The sequence below is a fragment of the Ochlerotatus camptorhynchus genome, unplaced genomic scaffold, assembly GCF_037179485.1.
Source record: "Ochlerotatus camptorhynchus isolate MF236.1 unplaced genomic scaffold, CSIRO-AGI_Acam_v1.1 ptg000077l, whole genome shotgun sequence".
Classification (NCBI taxonomy): Eukaryota; Metazoa; Arthropoda; class Insecta; order Diptera; family Culicidae; genus Ochlerotatus; species Ochlerotatus camptorhynchus.
The window spans coordinates 10935676-10950222 of record NW_027040567.1 but is presented as its reverse complement, the minus strand read 5'-3'; the positions used below and the strand labels follow the sequence as shown (position 1 = coordinate 10950222).

Genomic DNA, 14547 nt, shown 5'->3' with positions numbered 1-14547 from the left:
TGGGTACTTTTTTCTAACCGTGTAGAAAGGGCACTAATAAGTGATGCATTACCTTGTTTAAACACTTGTTTCCAGCAAAAGAAAAAGCACGCTAAGCAAACAAAACAAATCCCTAAGAAAAAGTCTTAGCTTCTGAGAATTTTTCCAACGGATCCGTATTTCTGCAGAATTAAATCAATTCTATAGATCTTTCTAAAATTTCGTAGAACCGACATCACTGACTTCCATCTGTTTTATTTTTATTCAACACAGCTGACGCGTTTGAAGAATTTTTTTTCTACGTGTTATGTCTGTTTGTCTGTGATACAAGTCTCTCACAATAATTTTCTCCGAAACCGCTTAACGGAATCCCTTTATGAAGAGTATATATCGGTATAGATCGGTATAAAACCTCAAAAATCGGTATTCTGAGGAACCTTATCTGTATATCGGTATCTAGTTCGGAAATCGGTATAAATACCATTAAATCGGTATATTTGGTAACGGAACTGACGCAGCAGCAAGCAGGGTGGCCAAAATAATTGCTTTATTAGTTTTTTGTGCTTTAGGTATCGCAGATATGCCCGTCACTGCTGTAAGATTTTTTTTAAGGATTTCTGAATTCCGGTCTATTTATCGGAACTTAAATTTAGCGAAAGCTAACAAAAGCGGTAACGGTTTTAAAAATTAGCGAAAGCGTTAACCCCTCACAACAATGCCCGCTCAGCTAATTAACTGTTAGCGGATTAGCGGAATTGCGCCCAACTCCGAATTTTGGATGATCGTAAGCCGTTATACATCTTGGTAGTATTGATTCACCTGAGTTTTCTCACTGAAATTGATTAAAAATCTCCAAGCTCCATTCATTTGGATCAAAATACTTATAGTCTATCAAGACTTGACCTCCAGGAATTTTCTATTCTTGATGCTTGTTATTTGGGGAGATGTATATTCACTTTGAATTTGCATGCTCTCAACGGATTAAAACAAAATCGTTGATTTTACACGTCAGTACAGATGCCATCGCAACGCCGAGCTTTTCCTCGATTACGCCAAGTGACAGCACACACACAAATCTACTCTCCGTAAAAAGTTAACGGGGCGAGTGGGAGTGGGTTACCAGCACTAAAGCATTTTAAATTCATTCAAGTGACTTCTGTCAACACCTTTGGCTGCTCATTTTTACTTTTTTTTTCTTTCAAAACCAAGCTTGGCTGTCCTATCTCTTCTGTTCATCGTCGTCGTCGGCCGGTGGTTTGTTTTCATATGGGCACAACCCAAGTAGCGAGCTGGCGTGCGCTTTTCCACCCTTAGTTAGTGAATAACTCAAAAAAAAGCTGGCGGTTTTCAGCTCAGCTCCTCTTGACTATTTATGCTCTAGCGATCTTGGATGTGGTCGAGGCTGGAGTGCATCTTCCGTGAACTGAACCCACAATGAACGGCGATGGCAAGCATTCGTTGTTTTTTGTCGCCGTCGTCGGTTTGGTGTGATATCGTCAGAAAAAGGGCCAGTAAATTTTACCAAACAAGCAGGCAGACAGGCAACCAGGACACGCTTTTTGCTGTAGGGTGGGTTTGGAAATGTACACAAAAGCGCGTGTTCCACGGCAGACCGTGGGGGGGGGGGGCTGGCAGGGGGATCAGCAGGGAGAGGAACATGAATATTTTATCACCACTTACCACACGCAAAAGTTCGTACACTGTGCCATTAGATGGCCAATGGTGGTGGTACCTATCTGTATTTTGTGCATATTCTGGCTGGAGTAGATTGTTTACCAAGTTACGGCGGTTTGTCTAGCTTTTGAAAGTGATGTTGTTTGGGTTCTACTTTTTGAATGGAGGTGTTATAAAGGGAAGTTTATCCCATTTGAACAACGGTGATTATATGCATAAATTTGATCGTATATTGCAGGACAAACATAGTTCACCTTATGGTGAATAAGCGCTCACCTTTTGACACTTGAGATGAGCAGATATTCGGAGGATTATGAAACTTTTCAAATTGTTTATACTTACCAGAAGCCAGCAGATCCAAAATGTTCAACGAACCTATTCTAATTCAATTTCGTTCAATATCTCCCCGTAGATCCGCAACCGCCTGTCCGGTTTCTCGGTCGACCCGTTTGACCTCAGCATCATCAACCAAGACGGATGTCCGAAGGAGGGAGAAGCAGGCTTCAACATCCACATCGACTCCAACACCTTCTCGACGAAGAACATTGCCAACGTGTTCCGCAAGGCGGGCGAAAAGATCGGCGATGGGTTCGAGTATGCCGTCAATACCGGCAAAAAGGTTGCACATTTGTTTTAACCCTCCCAAAACGGTACACCGAAAGCTTGAAAGATGCGTGCCTCATCGTTTGGCAAGCTTTATCCCATTTTTGCTTTACTTCAAGCTTCATGTAATTGGTTGTTTTGCTACTACATACTGCACCCTTCTGTCAACCCATACCCCATCGGTCAACAACATCTCATTTTGCATTTTTCGCCAATCTTTGCCCCTGTCCGGAATCGTTTTCGAACATCCTGAACCCCATCCATCGCCGGTTTCCAGTTCGTGTAACACGAGATTGGCTTATTGGCTTTTGTCTTGCAGATTTACCATCAGTACGCCGACTCCAGCAGCAGTGACGATCAGAGCACCCCCAGCAGTGGCCATCGAGCGGAAAAACTCGCCATGCCCCAACATCCGGATTCCGAGTGGCTTCCGTAAGACAGAGGAAACCTGACAACCCGTTCATCGTAACCCTTGTGTCGTGTTTGGATATGTGTGTGTGTGCGTTTTGCGGGGTACGACGAACGAGTGTCAAAGGTCAACCGGCGGAAATACTGAAAGACTATACATAACATGCTATGAAAATTACTCAATTTTATTCTGTTAGGAGATTTGAGCTTTCCAATAAACGTCCGTATACTGATTGGGATGTGGAGCTGGTGCAATAATTTGAGATGACACTTATTAGTTAGGGGTTATTGGTTTATTTATTTTTTGGAACGCCATCATTGGCGTAGTTACTGGGGGTGCCATGGGGGCCAGGCCCCCTCCAGAAATATCTAGCCCCCCACCCCGCAGATGTTTTTTATTGGATGTTGGATTGCCCCTGGACCAATAATTTTATCACCAATCGATCAGAAATATTTCTACGTATCAACATCAATGCTTTCGATTGCTCATTTTCAATAAGAAACTATTGAAAAGGTGGTAATGTCAAGCATTGAAAAAGTGATAATTTAAACACTGTTTTCATGAAATTAGCGTTCTTCCCAAACCCAGTCGTCATAATCGAGCACTACTTGGTTGCACATAATTCTGCTTTAACCTGAAAAGATATTAAAGAGCGCTGCTGTCTAGCCTCAATTGAAGAGCCCTTCAGACTAGCAATTGGAATGTATGAACAATGTAAAATCATAATCAATGGAAAATACACGTAATTTTACTACCACTACTAACCTCAACTTTTTTTTTTAATTCTTTATTTGTTCCAAATTCAAAATAAATTACATTTCATTTTAACCTAGGTGCCCCAGTTACTACAGTAACTTACCAGCCTTAATTGTAATGATATATATCTAAGTGTTTTAACAATGTTCCTGCCTTGGCAATTCAGTATTTTAAACAGGTTTTTCAAACCTGCATGTCAGTATAACAATTGAAATCTTAAAACTAAAAACTAAAACTAAATCTTATCTATGTATAAAGGGAATTATATATTTGCGATATTTGCCTGAAATTGTTAATTATTTTGTTGGACATTTGTTCTAAAGCCTCAACATTCAAAATTCTATGTACTTCGGTAGTACTGTACCAGGGAGGCAACTTCAAAATCATCTTCAGAACTTTGTTCTGAATCCTTTGAAGTGCTTTTTTCCTGACAAGACCATATTGGCACAGCGGAAAGCATGGCCGGTCTAAAAACTTGTTTAAATATTAAAACTTTATTCGTCAGGCAAAGTTTGGATTCCCTGTTTATAAGAGGATACACACATTTCATATATTTGTTACATTTGGCTTGATCGCTCTCAATGTGATCTTTATAAGTTAATTTTTGGTCAAGTACTAATCCAAGATATTTCACTTGGTTTGACCAGGAAATTGGAACTCCGTCCATAGTGACTATGTGACTACTTCTAGGTTTCAAAAACGAAGCTCTAGGCTTATGTGGAAATATTATAGGTTGAGTTTTGAAAGCGTTGGGATAAATCTTCCATTTTTGTAAATGAGAAGAGAAAATATCTAAACTTTTCTGCAGTCTGTTGCAAATAACACGAAGACTTCTTCCTTTAGCAGAAATGCCTGTGTCATCAGCGAACAAAGATTTGTGGCAACCCTGAGGCAAATCAGGGAGGTCCGAAGTGAAAATATTATACAATATAGGCTCAAGAATGCTACCCTGAGGAACTCCTGCTCTAACAGGTAGTCGATTAGATTTGGAATTTTGATAATTTACCTTCAGAGTTCTGTCAGTTAAATAATTTTGAACTAATTTCATAATATAAAGTGGAAAATTAAACTTTTTCAATTTAGCAATCAAACCTTCATGCCAAACACTGTCAAATGCTTTTTCTATGTCTAGAAGAGCAACTCCAGTTGAGTGGCCTTCAGATTTGTTTGAACGAATTAAATTGGTAACTCTTAAAAGTTGATGAGTAGTTGAATACCCATGGCGAAATCCAAACTGGTCATCTGCAAAAATTGACTTCGTATTGATGTGAAGCATCATTCTATTTAAAATTATCTTTTCAAAAAGTTTACTTATTGAAGAAAGCAAACTTATTGGACGATAGCTAGAAGCTTCAGCTGTATTTTTATCCGGCTTCAAAATTGGAACAACTTTTGCATTTTTCCATTTATCAGGAAAGTATGCCAAATGGAAACATCTGTTAAATAATTTTACCAAGAAAGACAAGGTACTCTCTGGGAGTTTTTTATGAGGATATAGAAAATTCCATCATCACCTGGAGCTTTCATATTATGAAACTTTTTAGTTATAGACTTTACTTCGTCCAAATCAGTCCCCCAGGAATCATCAAAAATATTTTCCCGAGAGAAAATATTCAGATAATCCCGAGCAACCTGATTCTCAATAGGACTAGTAAGACCCAAACTGAAATTATGGGAACTCTCGAATTGCTTAGCAAGTTTCTGAGCTTTTTCCAAATTTGTGATCAAAATTTTACCACCTTTTTTAAGCGCTGGAATAGGCTTTTGAGGTTTTTTCAAAAATTTTGTGAGTTCCCAAAAGGATTTGGAACTCGGGTCTAATTAAGAAACATTATTTTCAAAAGTTTTGTTCCTCAGGGCAGAGAATCGCTTTTTAATTTGTGTTTGCAAATCCCGCCAGATAACTTTCATGGCAGGATCGCGTGTTCTTTGATATTGTCTCCTACGGACATTTTTAAGACGGATCAAGAGCTGACGATCGTCGTCTATTATAATTGAATCGAATTTAACCTCGCATTTTGGTACTGAGGCAGCTCTTGCTTCAACTATAGAAGTAGTCAGAGATTCAAGAGCATAATTAATTTCATCTTTGGTTTGCAAATCAATGTTTGGATCGAAGTTATATTCCATAAATGTTCGATATTGCTCCCAATCAGCTCTATGGTAATTGAAAGTAGAGCTATTGAGATTACAAATTATTTCTTTGGATATTTCAAAAGTTACTGAAGGGTGATCAGAACCGAAGTCAGCATGGGTAACCAATTGTCTACAAAGTTGACATGAATCAGTTAAGACCAAATCAATAGTGGAGGGATTTCTTGCAGAAGAAAAGCATGTTGGGCTGTTTGGATATTGAATAGTGTAATACTGTAGAACAATCATCAAACAGAATATTACCATTGGAATTGCTTTGAGAATTATGCCATGAGCGGTGTTTTGCATTAAAATCACCAATAATGAAGAATTTAGACCTATGACGGGTAAGTTTCTGGAGGTCACCCTTGAGAAAAATCTTTTGCTGGCCTACGCATTGGAATGGCAAATAGACAGCTTTACACGTAAGTTGTCCAAATTTTGTTTCAACAGAAACTCCCAAAGTTTCAAAAACATTGGTTTCAAATGAAGAAAGAATTTTATGTTTGATTCGTCTATGAACAATGATGGCAACGCCACCACAGGGTCCATCAAGACGATCATTTCTATAAATGAAATAATTTGCGTCCTTGTTAACCTTATGATCAGGTTTAAGGAACGTTTCAGTTATAACGACAATATGCACGTTATGAACTCTTAAAAAGTTAAATAGCTCGTCTTCATTATCTTTAAGAGATCGAGCATTCCAATTTAAAATATTTAATGCTTTAAAATCCATTACTGAATTTTAAACTCATGACAATATTGTTTGCAAATTTTACTCCAGTTTGAATAGCATCAAACATGGAGTTAGATATAAGCATATCAGAAATCATATCAATTAATGATTTCTGTAAAAATTCCATTTTGGGGGCAGTAATGCTTCCTAAGTCAAAATTGTCAAAATTGTCAAAATTTTCGTTAGAACGTTGGTTAGTATTTTGATTTCTACCCGTTGCAATAGCAGCATTTACTCGCTGAACATTGTTAGCAGCGAGGGGAGTAGGTACAGATGAAAAATTTGAAGCAGGGGTGATATTTGTACCTACGGGTACGAATGTAGAATTTGGTCCTCGCTTCGTCCGTTGTTAACAGCAGAGGAATTTGTACCTGTTCGGAAACGTGCAGCGTTTCCTACCTTTCGGTTAGAACGAGATTGGAGGATCGCTTTGCGAGTCTTACATTCCCAAAAATTGGATTTGTGGTTTTCACCACAATTTGAACATTCAAATTTCTTAGGATCTTCCTTCACAGGACAGTCGTCCTTTGCGTGAGAGGAATCACCACAATTCATGCATTTAGCTGGCATGTAGCAATTTTTAGTTCCGTGACCCCATCTCTGGCACTTACGGCACTGGGTGAGGTTTTGGAAATTTCCTCCAGTCTTCCTGAAGTGTTCCCACTTCACTCGGACATGGAGCATAAGGCTAGCTTTTTCTAAGGCCTTTAGTTTGTTTAGTTCACTAGACTTGAAGTGAACTAAATAAAAATCATTAGAAATCCTGTTGCGCGAATCGCCAGGACGGGATTTCATTTTCATTTTGATTACTTGGAGTGGCACAACTCAAAGTAATTTTGCCAGTTCATCTTTGATCTGATCCAGGGATTCACCACTGGGCAGTCCTTTCATGACAACCTTGAACACACGTTCAGTTTTGATGTCGTAAGTAAAAAAATTATGCTGCTTCTCAGTAAGATACTTGAGAAGACATGTAAATCCGTCCAAGGTTTCAGCCAATACACGGCATTCACCCCGACGTCCAATTTGTAGTGAAAACTTAACTTTCACGAAGTTCAAAAGTTCCATGCGAAGAGCATGGAAATCGTAAGTGGTTATCACAATAGGGGGAATCTTTTCCTTCTTGGCATTAAGCCGGTAAAGTTTACTAGAATTTTTTTTGGATGATGGATCATTCTCATCATCCGTGAGCAAATCAAATTGATTACTCAAATTAATTTTATCAGCAGAGGGATCAAGAGTTTGCCCCTTTCTTTTGCGTTTAGGCGGTGCTGAAGGTGTTCCTGGAAAATGTGATCCGTGATGCTGTCACCTACTCTGAACACGCCAAGCGACAGACGCACTCTGTATGGTTTCGGTCATCACCAACTTTGGCAACAAAACGGCCCTTTTCAGCGGCAACAAGCTTATGACAGTAAAGAGTTTGAATAGAATTTATCTGTGCGTGTTTGACCACATTCAGAACCACACGCCTCCAACACCCATTCAATTGTCTCCGGAGTTGTAATCTTGTGACCAATCTTGGAAGGAGGGGTGCAAGTGATTTTGATCGATTATCTTCATCAACTTACTCTTTGAAAAAAATACTAGAAATTTGGTACACCTATTTATGCTGACATACTCATTGAACCAGAGTTTACTGTCCACAGTGACCCCTAGGTCACGTATAGCTTGAACACGTTCTATAGCCTCTGAGTTGATAGAGTATTCAAACTCTGTTCGGGATTGTCGGCGAGAAAACGAAATGACTTTGCACTTTTTGATGTTAAGTTCCATTCCATTCTTGCAGAACCATAGCAGAAGCTCGTAAACATCGGCCTGAAGAGCACAGCAGTCGAGATGGGATGATATCACTTTGTAATCTTAAGATCGTCAGCGTAAAGCAGTAGGCTCGATTTCAGCCGAAAGCACAATCATAATAAGTCATCTTCGGTCTCTACCAATTGGCCAAGGGTTCAGGGATTATGCTTTAACTTTAGGGAACTTAGTAAAACTTCAAGGAAGCACAAAAAGCATCGTAGAAATTAAGGAAATCTAGTCAAATTCTTGGAACTTCATAGTGAAAAAAAATGAAAACCACAAATGAAAAGCACAAAAGCTTGGGCACATCCTTCGGCACAATCTCGACAACATTGGATTCTTCATTAAATAAAATGGGAGCACTGCTGGACAGCTGTCATTGAAGTTTTTCACAACATTACGTGCTGTTTGACTGTGTATTTCAGATACATACTCTAATACTAAAGGAACTCAGACCAGCAATTCACTTCTCGGTTCACATTAAAATTCTAAATGCTGGTTTCCGAGGGCTGTCGATTGCTATCGATGCCGGTCACAAGTCTTTCAGCTACTACGAAAATTGAGTGTACTACGAACCAGAATATAAGAACAATTTGGATTGATTGGATCATGCAGTGGTGGCGGTTGGATACGGAAAACTCAAAGGAGAAGATTACTGGCTAATCAAGAACTCCTGGTCCAACTACTAGGAATAATGGATATGCTTCGATGGCGGCGAAGGGTAACAACTGTGGCCATACCACCGATGGGACGTATGTAAACTTGGCTTTCAATTTTTGTAACAGAAATAAAAGTTAATTAGGTTGAGTGAAATCAATAAAAAGTCCGTGTGATTGTGATACCGAATGTCTTAGCTTGGGATCCTTCTTCTTGGCATAAACCATTCCGACGTCGAAAACCTCCGAGAGCTTCTTGCCCGGTATCATCACCTTCAGCACTTCCTCTTCCAGATAGGTGTAGCGCTTCTGAATCGTTTCCATCGGATTGACTAGCAACGTTCGGACGACATTGGAGTAGTAGGACTTGTAACGCGCACCCAGAGCAAAGATGATCGATCCAAAGTGCAGATGTTTTACTTTCTTATCAGCATTCATAATCTCCATGATGTGATCCTTGAGGTACTTGTTGAATACGTCTACCGTCTGATGGTGATAACCTCGAAGTCCTGGGATCAGATAGTCTAAAAATGTGAACTACGTAAAATGTGAACTGTCCCTTAAAGGGTGTCCACGATGAAATTGCCACACTATGAAATTGCTCTAACTTTTTAACCGTTGGGTAGAATTTAATGAAAATTTGGGTGGATTTAGTTCATAATGCATTATTTACATCCTGCAAGTTTTAAAGTCCTGTGATCAAAACTCGCGGAAATGGAGTCGAAAGAACAGCTCGTGCGTGATAAAATCTTGCGCATTCATCACGAGAACAAGGATCTCTCGCATCGTTCCATCGCTAAAACGTTGGGAATCGCGAATTCCACGGTGTCGCGAGTGATTAAGCGGTTCGAGGAACGGTTGACCACCGATCGGAAGCCCAGAAGTGAAGGAAAAAGTATTCCGTACAACACCAAAAATCACAACCGCGTAGTTGGGGCCTTCAACCGAAATCCGAACGCCTCCGTTAGGGATGTGGCTAAGAAGCTGCACCTAAGCCGAAGTTTTGTCCAGAAGGCCAAAACTAAGGCTGGGCTTCGAACGTTCAAGGTACAAAAGGCCCCTAATCGCGACGAGAAGCAGAACAAGTCCGCCAAAACCCGTGCCAGGAAGTTGTACCTCAACATGCTGACGAAAGTTGAATGCTGCATCATGGACGACGAAACATATGCGAAGGCCGACTTCAAACAGATCCCCGGCAACCTGTTTTTCACGGCCAAGGATAAGTTCAGCGTTCCGGAGCATGTCCGCACTCAGAAGATGTCCAAATTTGCGAAGAAATTCCTGGTTTGGCAAGCCATCTGCACATGCGGGAAGCGGAGTGCACCTTTCGTGACCCAGGACACGATGAACGGACAGGTGTACATAAAAGAGTGCCTCCAGAAGCGGCTGCTTCCTCTCCTGAAGGCCCACAACGTCCCAACAATCTTCTGGCCGGATTCGGCCTCATGCCACTACTCCAAGGACGTGCTGAAGTGGTATGCGGACAATAAGGTCAATTTCGTGCCGAAAATGTTCAACCCTCCCAACACTCCGGAGCTCCGCCCCATCGAGAAGTACTGGGCGATTATGAAGCAGCACCTTCTTAAACGACCTAAGGTAGTGAAGACAGTCGAGGAACTGAAGAAAGTATGGGTTTACATGCAAAAAACGGTTGATTCACAGGTTGTGCCGGGGTTAAGGCCAAGGTGCGGGCATTTGCGTATGGACTGTAAATAAAATACGAGTAAAATGGTAAAATGAAGTTTAATAGTTATTTCTCAATCCCTGAAAATTTGATGGCAATCGGATGAAAACTCGAATTTTGCGAATCAATTTTGTGTGTGGCAATTTTATCGTGGACACCCTTCAAGCCGGTAAAGTTTACTAGAATTTTTTTTTGGATGATGGATCATTCTCATCATTCGTGAGCAAATCAAATTGATTACTCAAATTAATTTTATCAGAAGAGGGATCAAGAGTTTGCCCCTTTCTTTTGCGTTTAGGCGGTGCTGAAGGTGCTCCTGGAAAATGTGATCCGTGATGCTGTCACCTACTCTGAACACGCCAAGCGACAGACGCACTCTGTATGGTTTCGGTCATCACCAACGTTGGCAACAAAACGGCCCTTTTCAGGGACAACAAGCTTATGACAGTCAAGAGTTTGAATAGAATTTATCTGTGCGTGTTTGGCCACATTCAGAACCACACGCCTCCAACACCCATTCAATTGTCTCCAGAGTTGTAATCTTGTGACCAAACTTGGAAGCAGGGGTGCAAGTGATTTTGATCGATTCTGTTCATCAACTTTCTCTTTGAAAAAAAATACTAGAAATTTGGTACGCCTATTTATGCTGAATTGAACCGGAGTTTACTGTCCACAGTGACCCCTAGGTCACGTATTGCTTGAACACGTTCTATAGCCTCTGAGTTGATAGAGTATTCAAACTCTGTTCGGGATTGTCGGCGAGAAAACGAAATGACTTTGCACTTTTTGATGTTAAGTTCCATTCCATTCTCGCAGAACCATAGCAGAAGCTCGTAAACATCGGCCTGAAGAGCACAGCAGTCGAGATGCGATGATATCACTTTGTAGGGGAAATGGATGTAATGTCGGCCTAAATTTGGACCCATACATAAATTAAGCAATCGACTAAATTTTCAATAGCAATAAAAAATATACATTAGTACCGTCCCAATGACGCGTTCATCTAGATAAAAATGATTTTTAGCTATGGACCCAATCTTAGATCCATAGGCCAACATTAGAGCCATTTCCCCTACATGTTAAAATCGTCAGCGTAAAGCAGTAGGCTCGATTTCAGCCGAAAGTAAAATCATAATAAGTCATCTTCGGTCTCTACCAATTGGCCAAGGGTTCAGGGATTATGCTTTAACTTTAGGGAACTTCGTAAAACTTCAAGAAAGTACAAAAGGCATCGTAGAAATTAAGGAAAGTTAGTAAAATTCTTGAAACTTCATAGTGTTTCCGAAAAATTCGTAGAAACACAGGAAAACTACGTAGAAGTTGGAATTTGATTTAAGTTTGGAGATCTTCGTAGAAGTTAATTGAAACTTATTTAATGTCCAAAAAGCTCATATTCAATTTCATGGCACTTTTTGCGAAGCCTCATGGACTTGGCATAGTTCAGAAAATTACGTACAAATTCAAGAATTTCAAACTTCACGGAAAATCAACAATAAACGTAGAAATACAGCAAACTTTGAAGAACTTTTGCGAATTTCGTGGTATTTTGAGGAGTTGAGTGAGCAGTTCCACAGCAGACTTGCGAATCGTTTCGGATCGATGTTTTTAGAAATACTTGTAATTTTGCAAAGCTGTTTGTTATTGCTCAACATACAATTTTATACCTTTGGTTCGTTAGTTTTTTATGCGACTAACTTCTGAAAAGGGCTTATTTGAAAATAATACGCATCAATTAAAAAATACATATCTCGAGAATGGTTTATTTGATCAAGATTGAAGTGTTGCGCCTTTCAAGAAAAAAAATGTGCAATGAAAAAATATGTTGTTTCATAGAGAAAAAAGGGAAACCACAAGGGGTAAGTCACTCAGCACAGTGTGCCGAAAGTAGATTCGGCACAGCTTGGGCTCATCCTTCGGCGCACCTTCGGCACATCCTTCGGCACAATTTCGTAGACATTGGATTGTTCAATAAATAAAATGGGAGCACTGCTGGACAGCTATCATTCCGTAAGAACTATTTTTGAACTTCAAAGTCTCTGATTAGTTCATGTAGAACCTTATCTGAACTTGAAAGTTGCTAAAAGTACATACGGAATTTATTGTGAACTTGCACCGTTTGACATTTGACAGCTTGTTTTGTTTTCCGCAGAAGTTTTCAGTAACGTCGAAAAGTACGAAACAATTTGACTTAATTGTAGTAAATTTACCTGTTTTGAGACTTGTTTTATTCAGAAAATCATCAAGGTATGGTAGTGCAACGCAAACCTCAATGAAATTTATTAAAATAAAATATATTGTTTACTTACAGAAATGCCATTCGCCGTAGTAGAAACATTGAACGCTCGAGGCTGTAAGGAGCTTTCGGTCGTTCCAGATCAATGGCTGCAGAAATCAAAAAGTGGACACATTTTGTTCTGGCCAAACGCAAACAGTGTCGCAGAACAATATAAATTGATCCATGACGAAAACAGCTTACAAGTTCAAGTCAAGGTTCAAGTTGAACTTCCTTCGAACTTATCTAGAACTTTACGTGTACTTTAAAGCCTGAAAGAAGTTCAACATAGATTAGTTGTGAACTTTCGCGCTGCTAAAAAGTACGGTTAGTACTAAGATTGAACTTTGTGTTAGAGGTTCGAAACAAGTTCTTTATTCACTTTTTGTGAACTTCAAAGTTCAAATGAATGGGAACAAGAAACTTTTGTTGAATTTTCAAGGTTCCAATAAATATTGGCGGTACTTTAAAGAGCATTAAGTTCCCTTTGTACGTGTAATGTCTTGTTAATCAGGAAGAAAGTTCCACGGAACTAAATTTGAACCAGATGTGAACTTTTGAGTTCATTTCTCAAGTAAAATCCGAACTTTAGGTTGCTTGGGAAGTCTTTCAGCTACTACGGAAATGGAGTGTACTACGAACCGGAATATAAGAACAATTTGGATGGATTGGATCATGCAGTGGTGGATATGCTTCGATGGCGGTGAAGGGTAAAAACTGTGGCCATACCACCGATGAGACGTATGTAAAGTTGACTTTCGATTTTTGTAACACAAATAACAAGTCCGTGTGATTGTGCCGTGAAAAGAAGTCGGTCAATTGGTCGTCTACCAAACCAAACTCTTTTGAGCAATACCGATCTTATTTTCACGGCACAATCACACGGAATTTTTATTGTTTCATACTTACCGTACCAGTCAGGCTAAGGCCTTGTTGTCCTCTGCTGTCCGAAGAAGTCGTCTCCACTCTACTCGATCCATGGACACAGTTCGCCAGCCTCGTAGTCTGCGAAGGGTCCGCAGGTCACCTTCTACTTGGTCGATCCACTTTGCCCGCTGCGCGCCTCTTCTTCTTGTTCCTACTGGGTCGCTTTCTAGAACCATTTTCACTGGGTTGTCGTGCGGCATTCTTACGACGTGTCCAGCCCACCGTAGTCGCCCAATTTTTGCAATGTGGACGATGAATGGTTCTTCCAGCAGCAGGTGCAATTCGTGGTTCACTCGCCTCCTCCACGTTCCGTCATCCATCTGCACTCCACCGTAGATGGTACGCAACACCTTCCGTTCGAAAATACCAAGGGCGCGTCGGTCCTCCACAAGCATAGTCCAGGTCTCGTGACCGTAGAAGACCACCGGTCTAATCAGCGTCTTGTAGACAGCTTCTTGCGGTGGCGAATTTTATTCGACCGGAGCGTCCTCCGAAATCCAAAGCACGATTCCCTGCCAAAATGCGTTTTTGAATATCTCTGCTGGTATCATTTTCGGCGGTCACCAGTGAGCCCAAATACACAAACTCATCGACCACCTCGATTTCGTCACCGTCAATCTGAACTCGGAGTGGGAGGTTAACATTGTCTTCCCTAGAACCTCTTCCTTTCATGTATTTTGTCTTTGATGCGTTGATGGCATCATCTCAAAGTTCCGTGCCATAATGTCAATGTCATCGGCGAAGCCAAGGAGCTGGATGGACTTCCTGAATATCATGCCACTCGTGTCTATCCCAGCTCTTCTGATCAGACCTTCTAACGCGATGTTGTCCAAGTCCTTGCACATATCGGCTTGCGGCACGTAGCCTTTGCGCGAACTATTTAGCTTCTCGTAGAACTTCCGTGTGTCGTTTACG

At 40.5% G+C, this 14547-nt stretch overlaps 1 protein-coding gene across 2 annotated transcripts in view; it reads left to right on the top strand.

Moving 5' to 3' along the window:
• Positions 1 to 2874, top strand: part of LOC135697764 (apolipoprotein D-like) — a 69976-nt gene extending 67102 nt beyond the window's left edge. Inside the window, exons 4-5 of one of the 2 annotated variants that reach the window (XM_065217574.1) lie at positions 2066 to 2272; positions 2576 to 2874. In XM_065217574.1, coding sequence (XP_065073646.1) covers positions 2066 to 2272; positions 2576 to 2692 — 324 coding nt within the window. In that variant the 3' untranslated portion in view covers positions 2693 to 2874. Of the gene's footprint in view, positions 1 to 2065; positions 2304 to 2575 lie in introns of both variants that reach the window. The other variant, XM_065217575.1, reaches the window with a different exon arrangement.
• The last annotated feature ends 11673 nt before the right edge of the window (positions 2875 to 14547 follow it).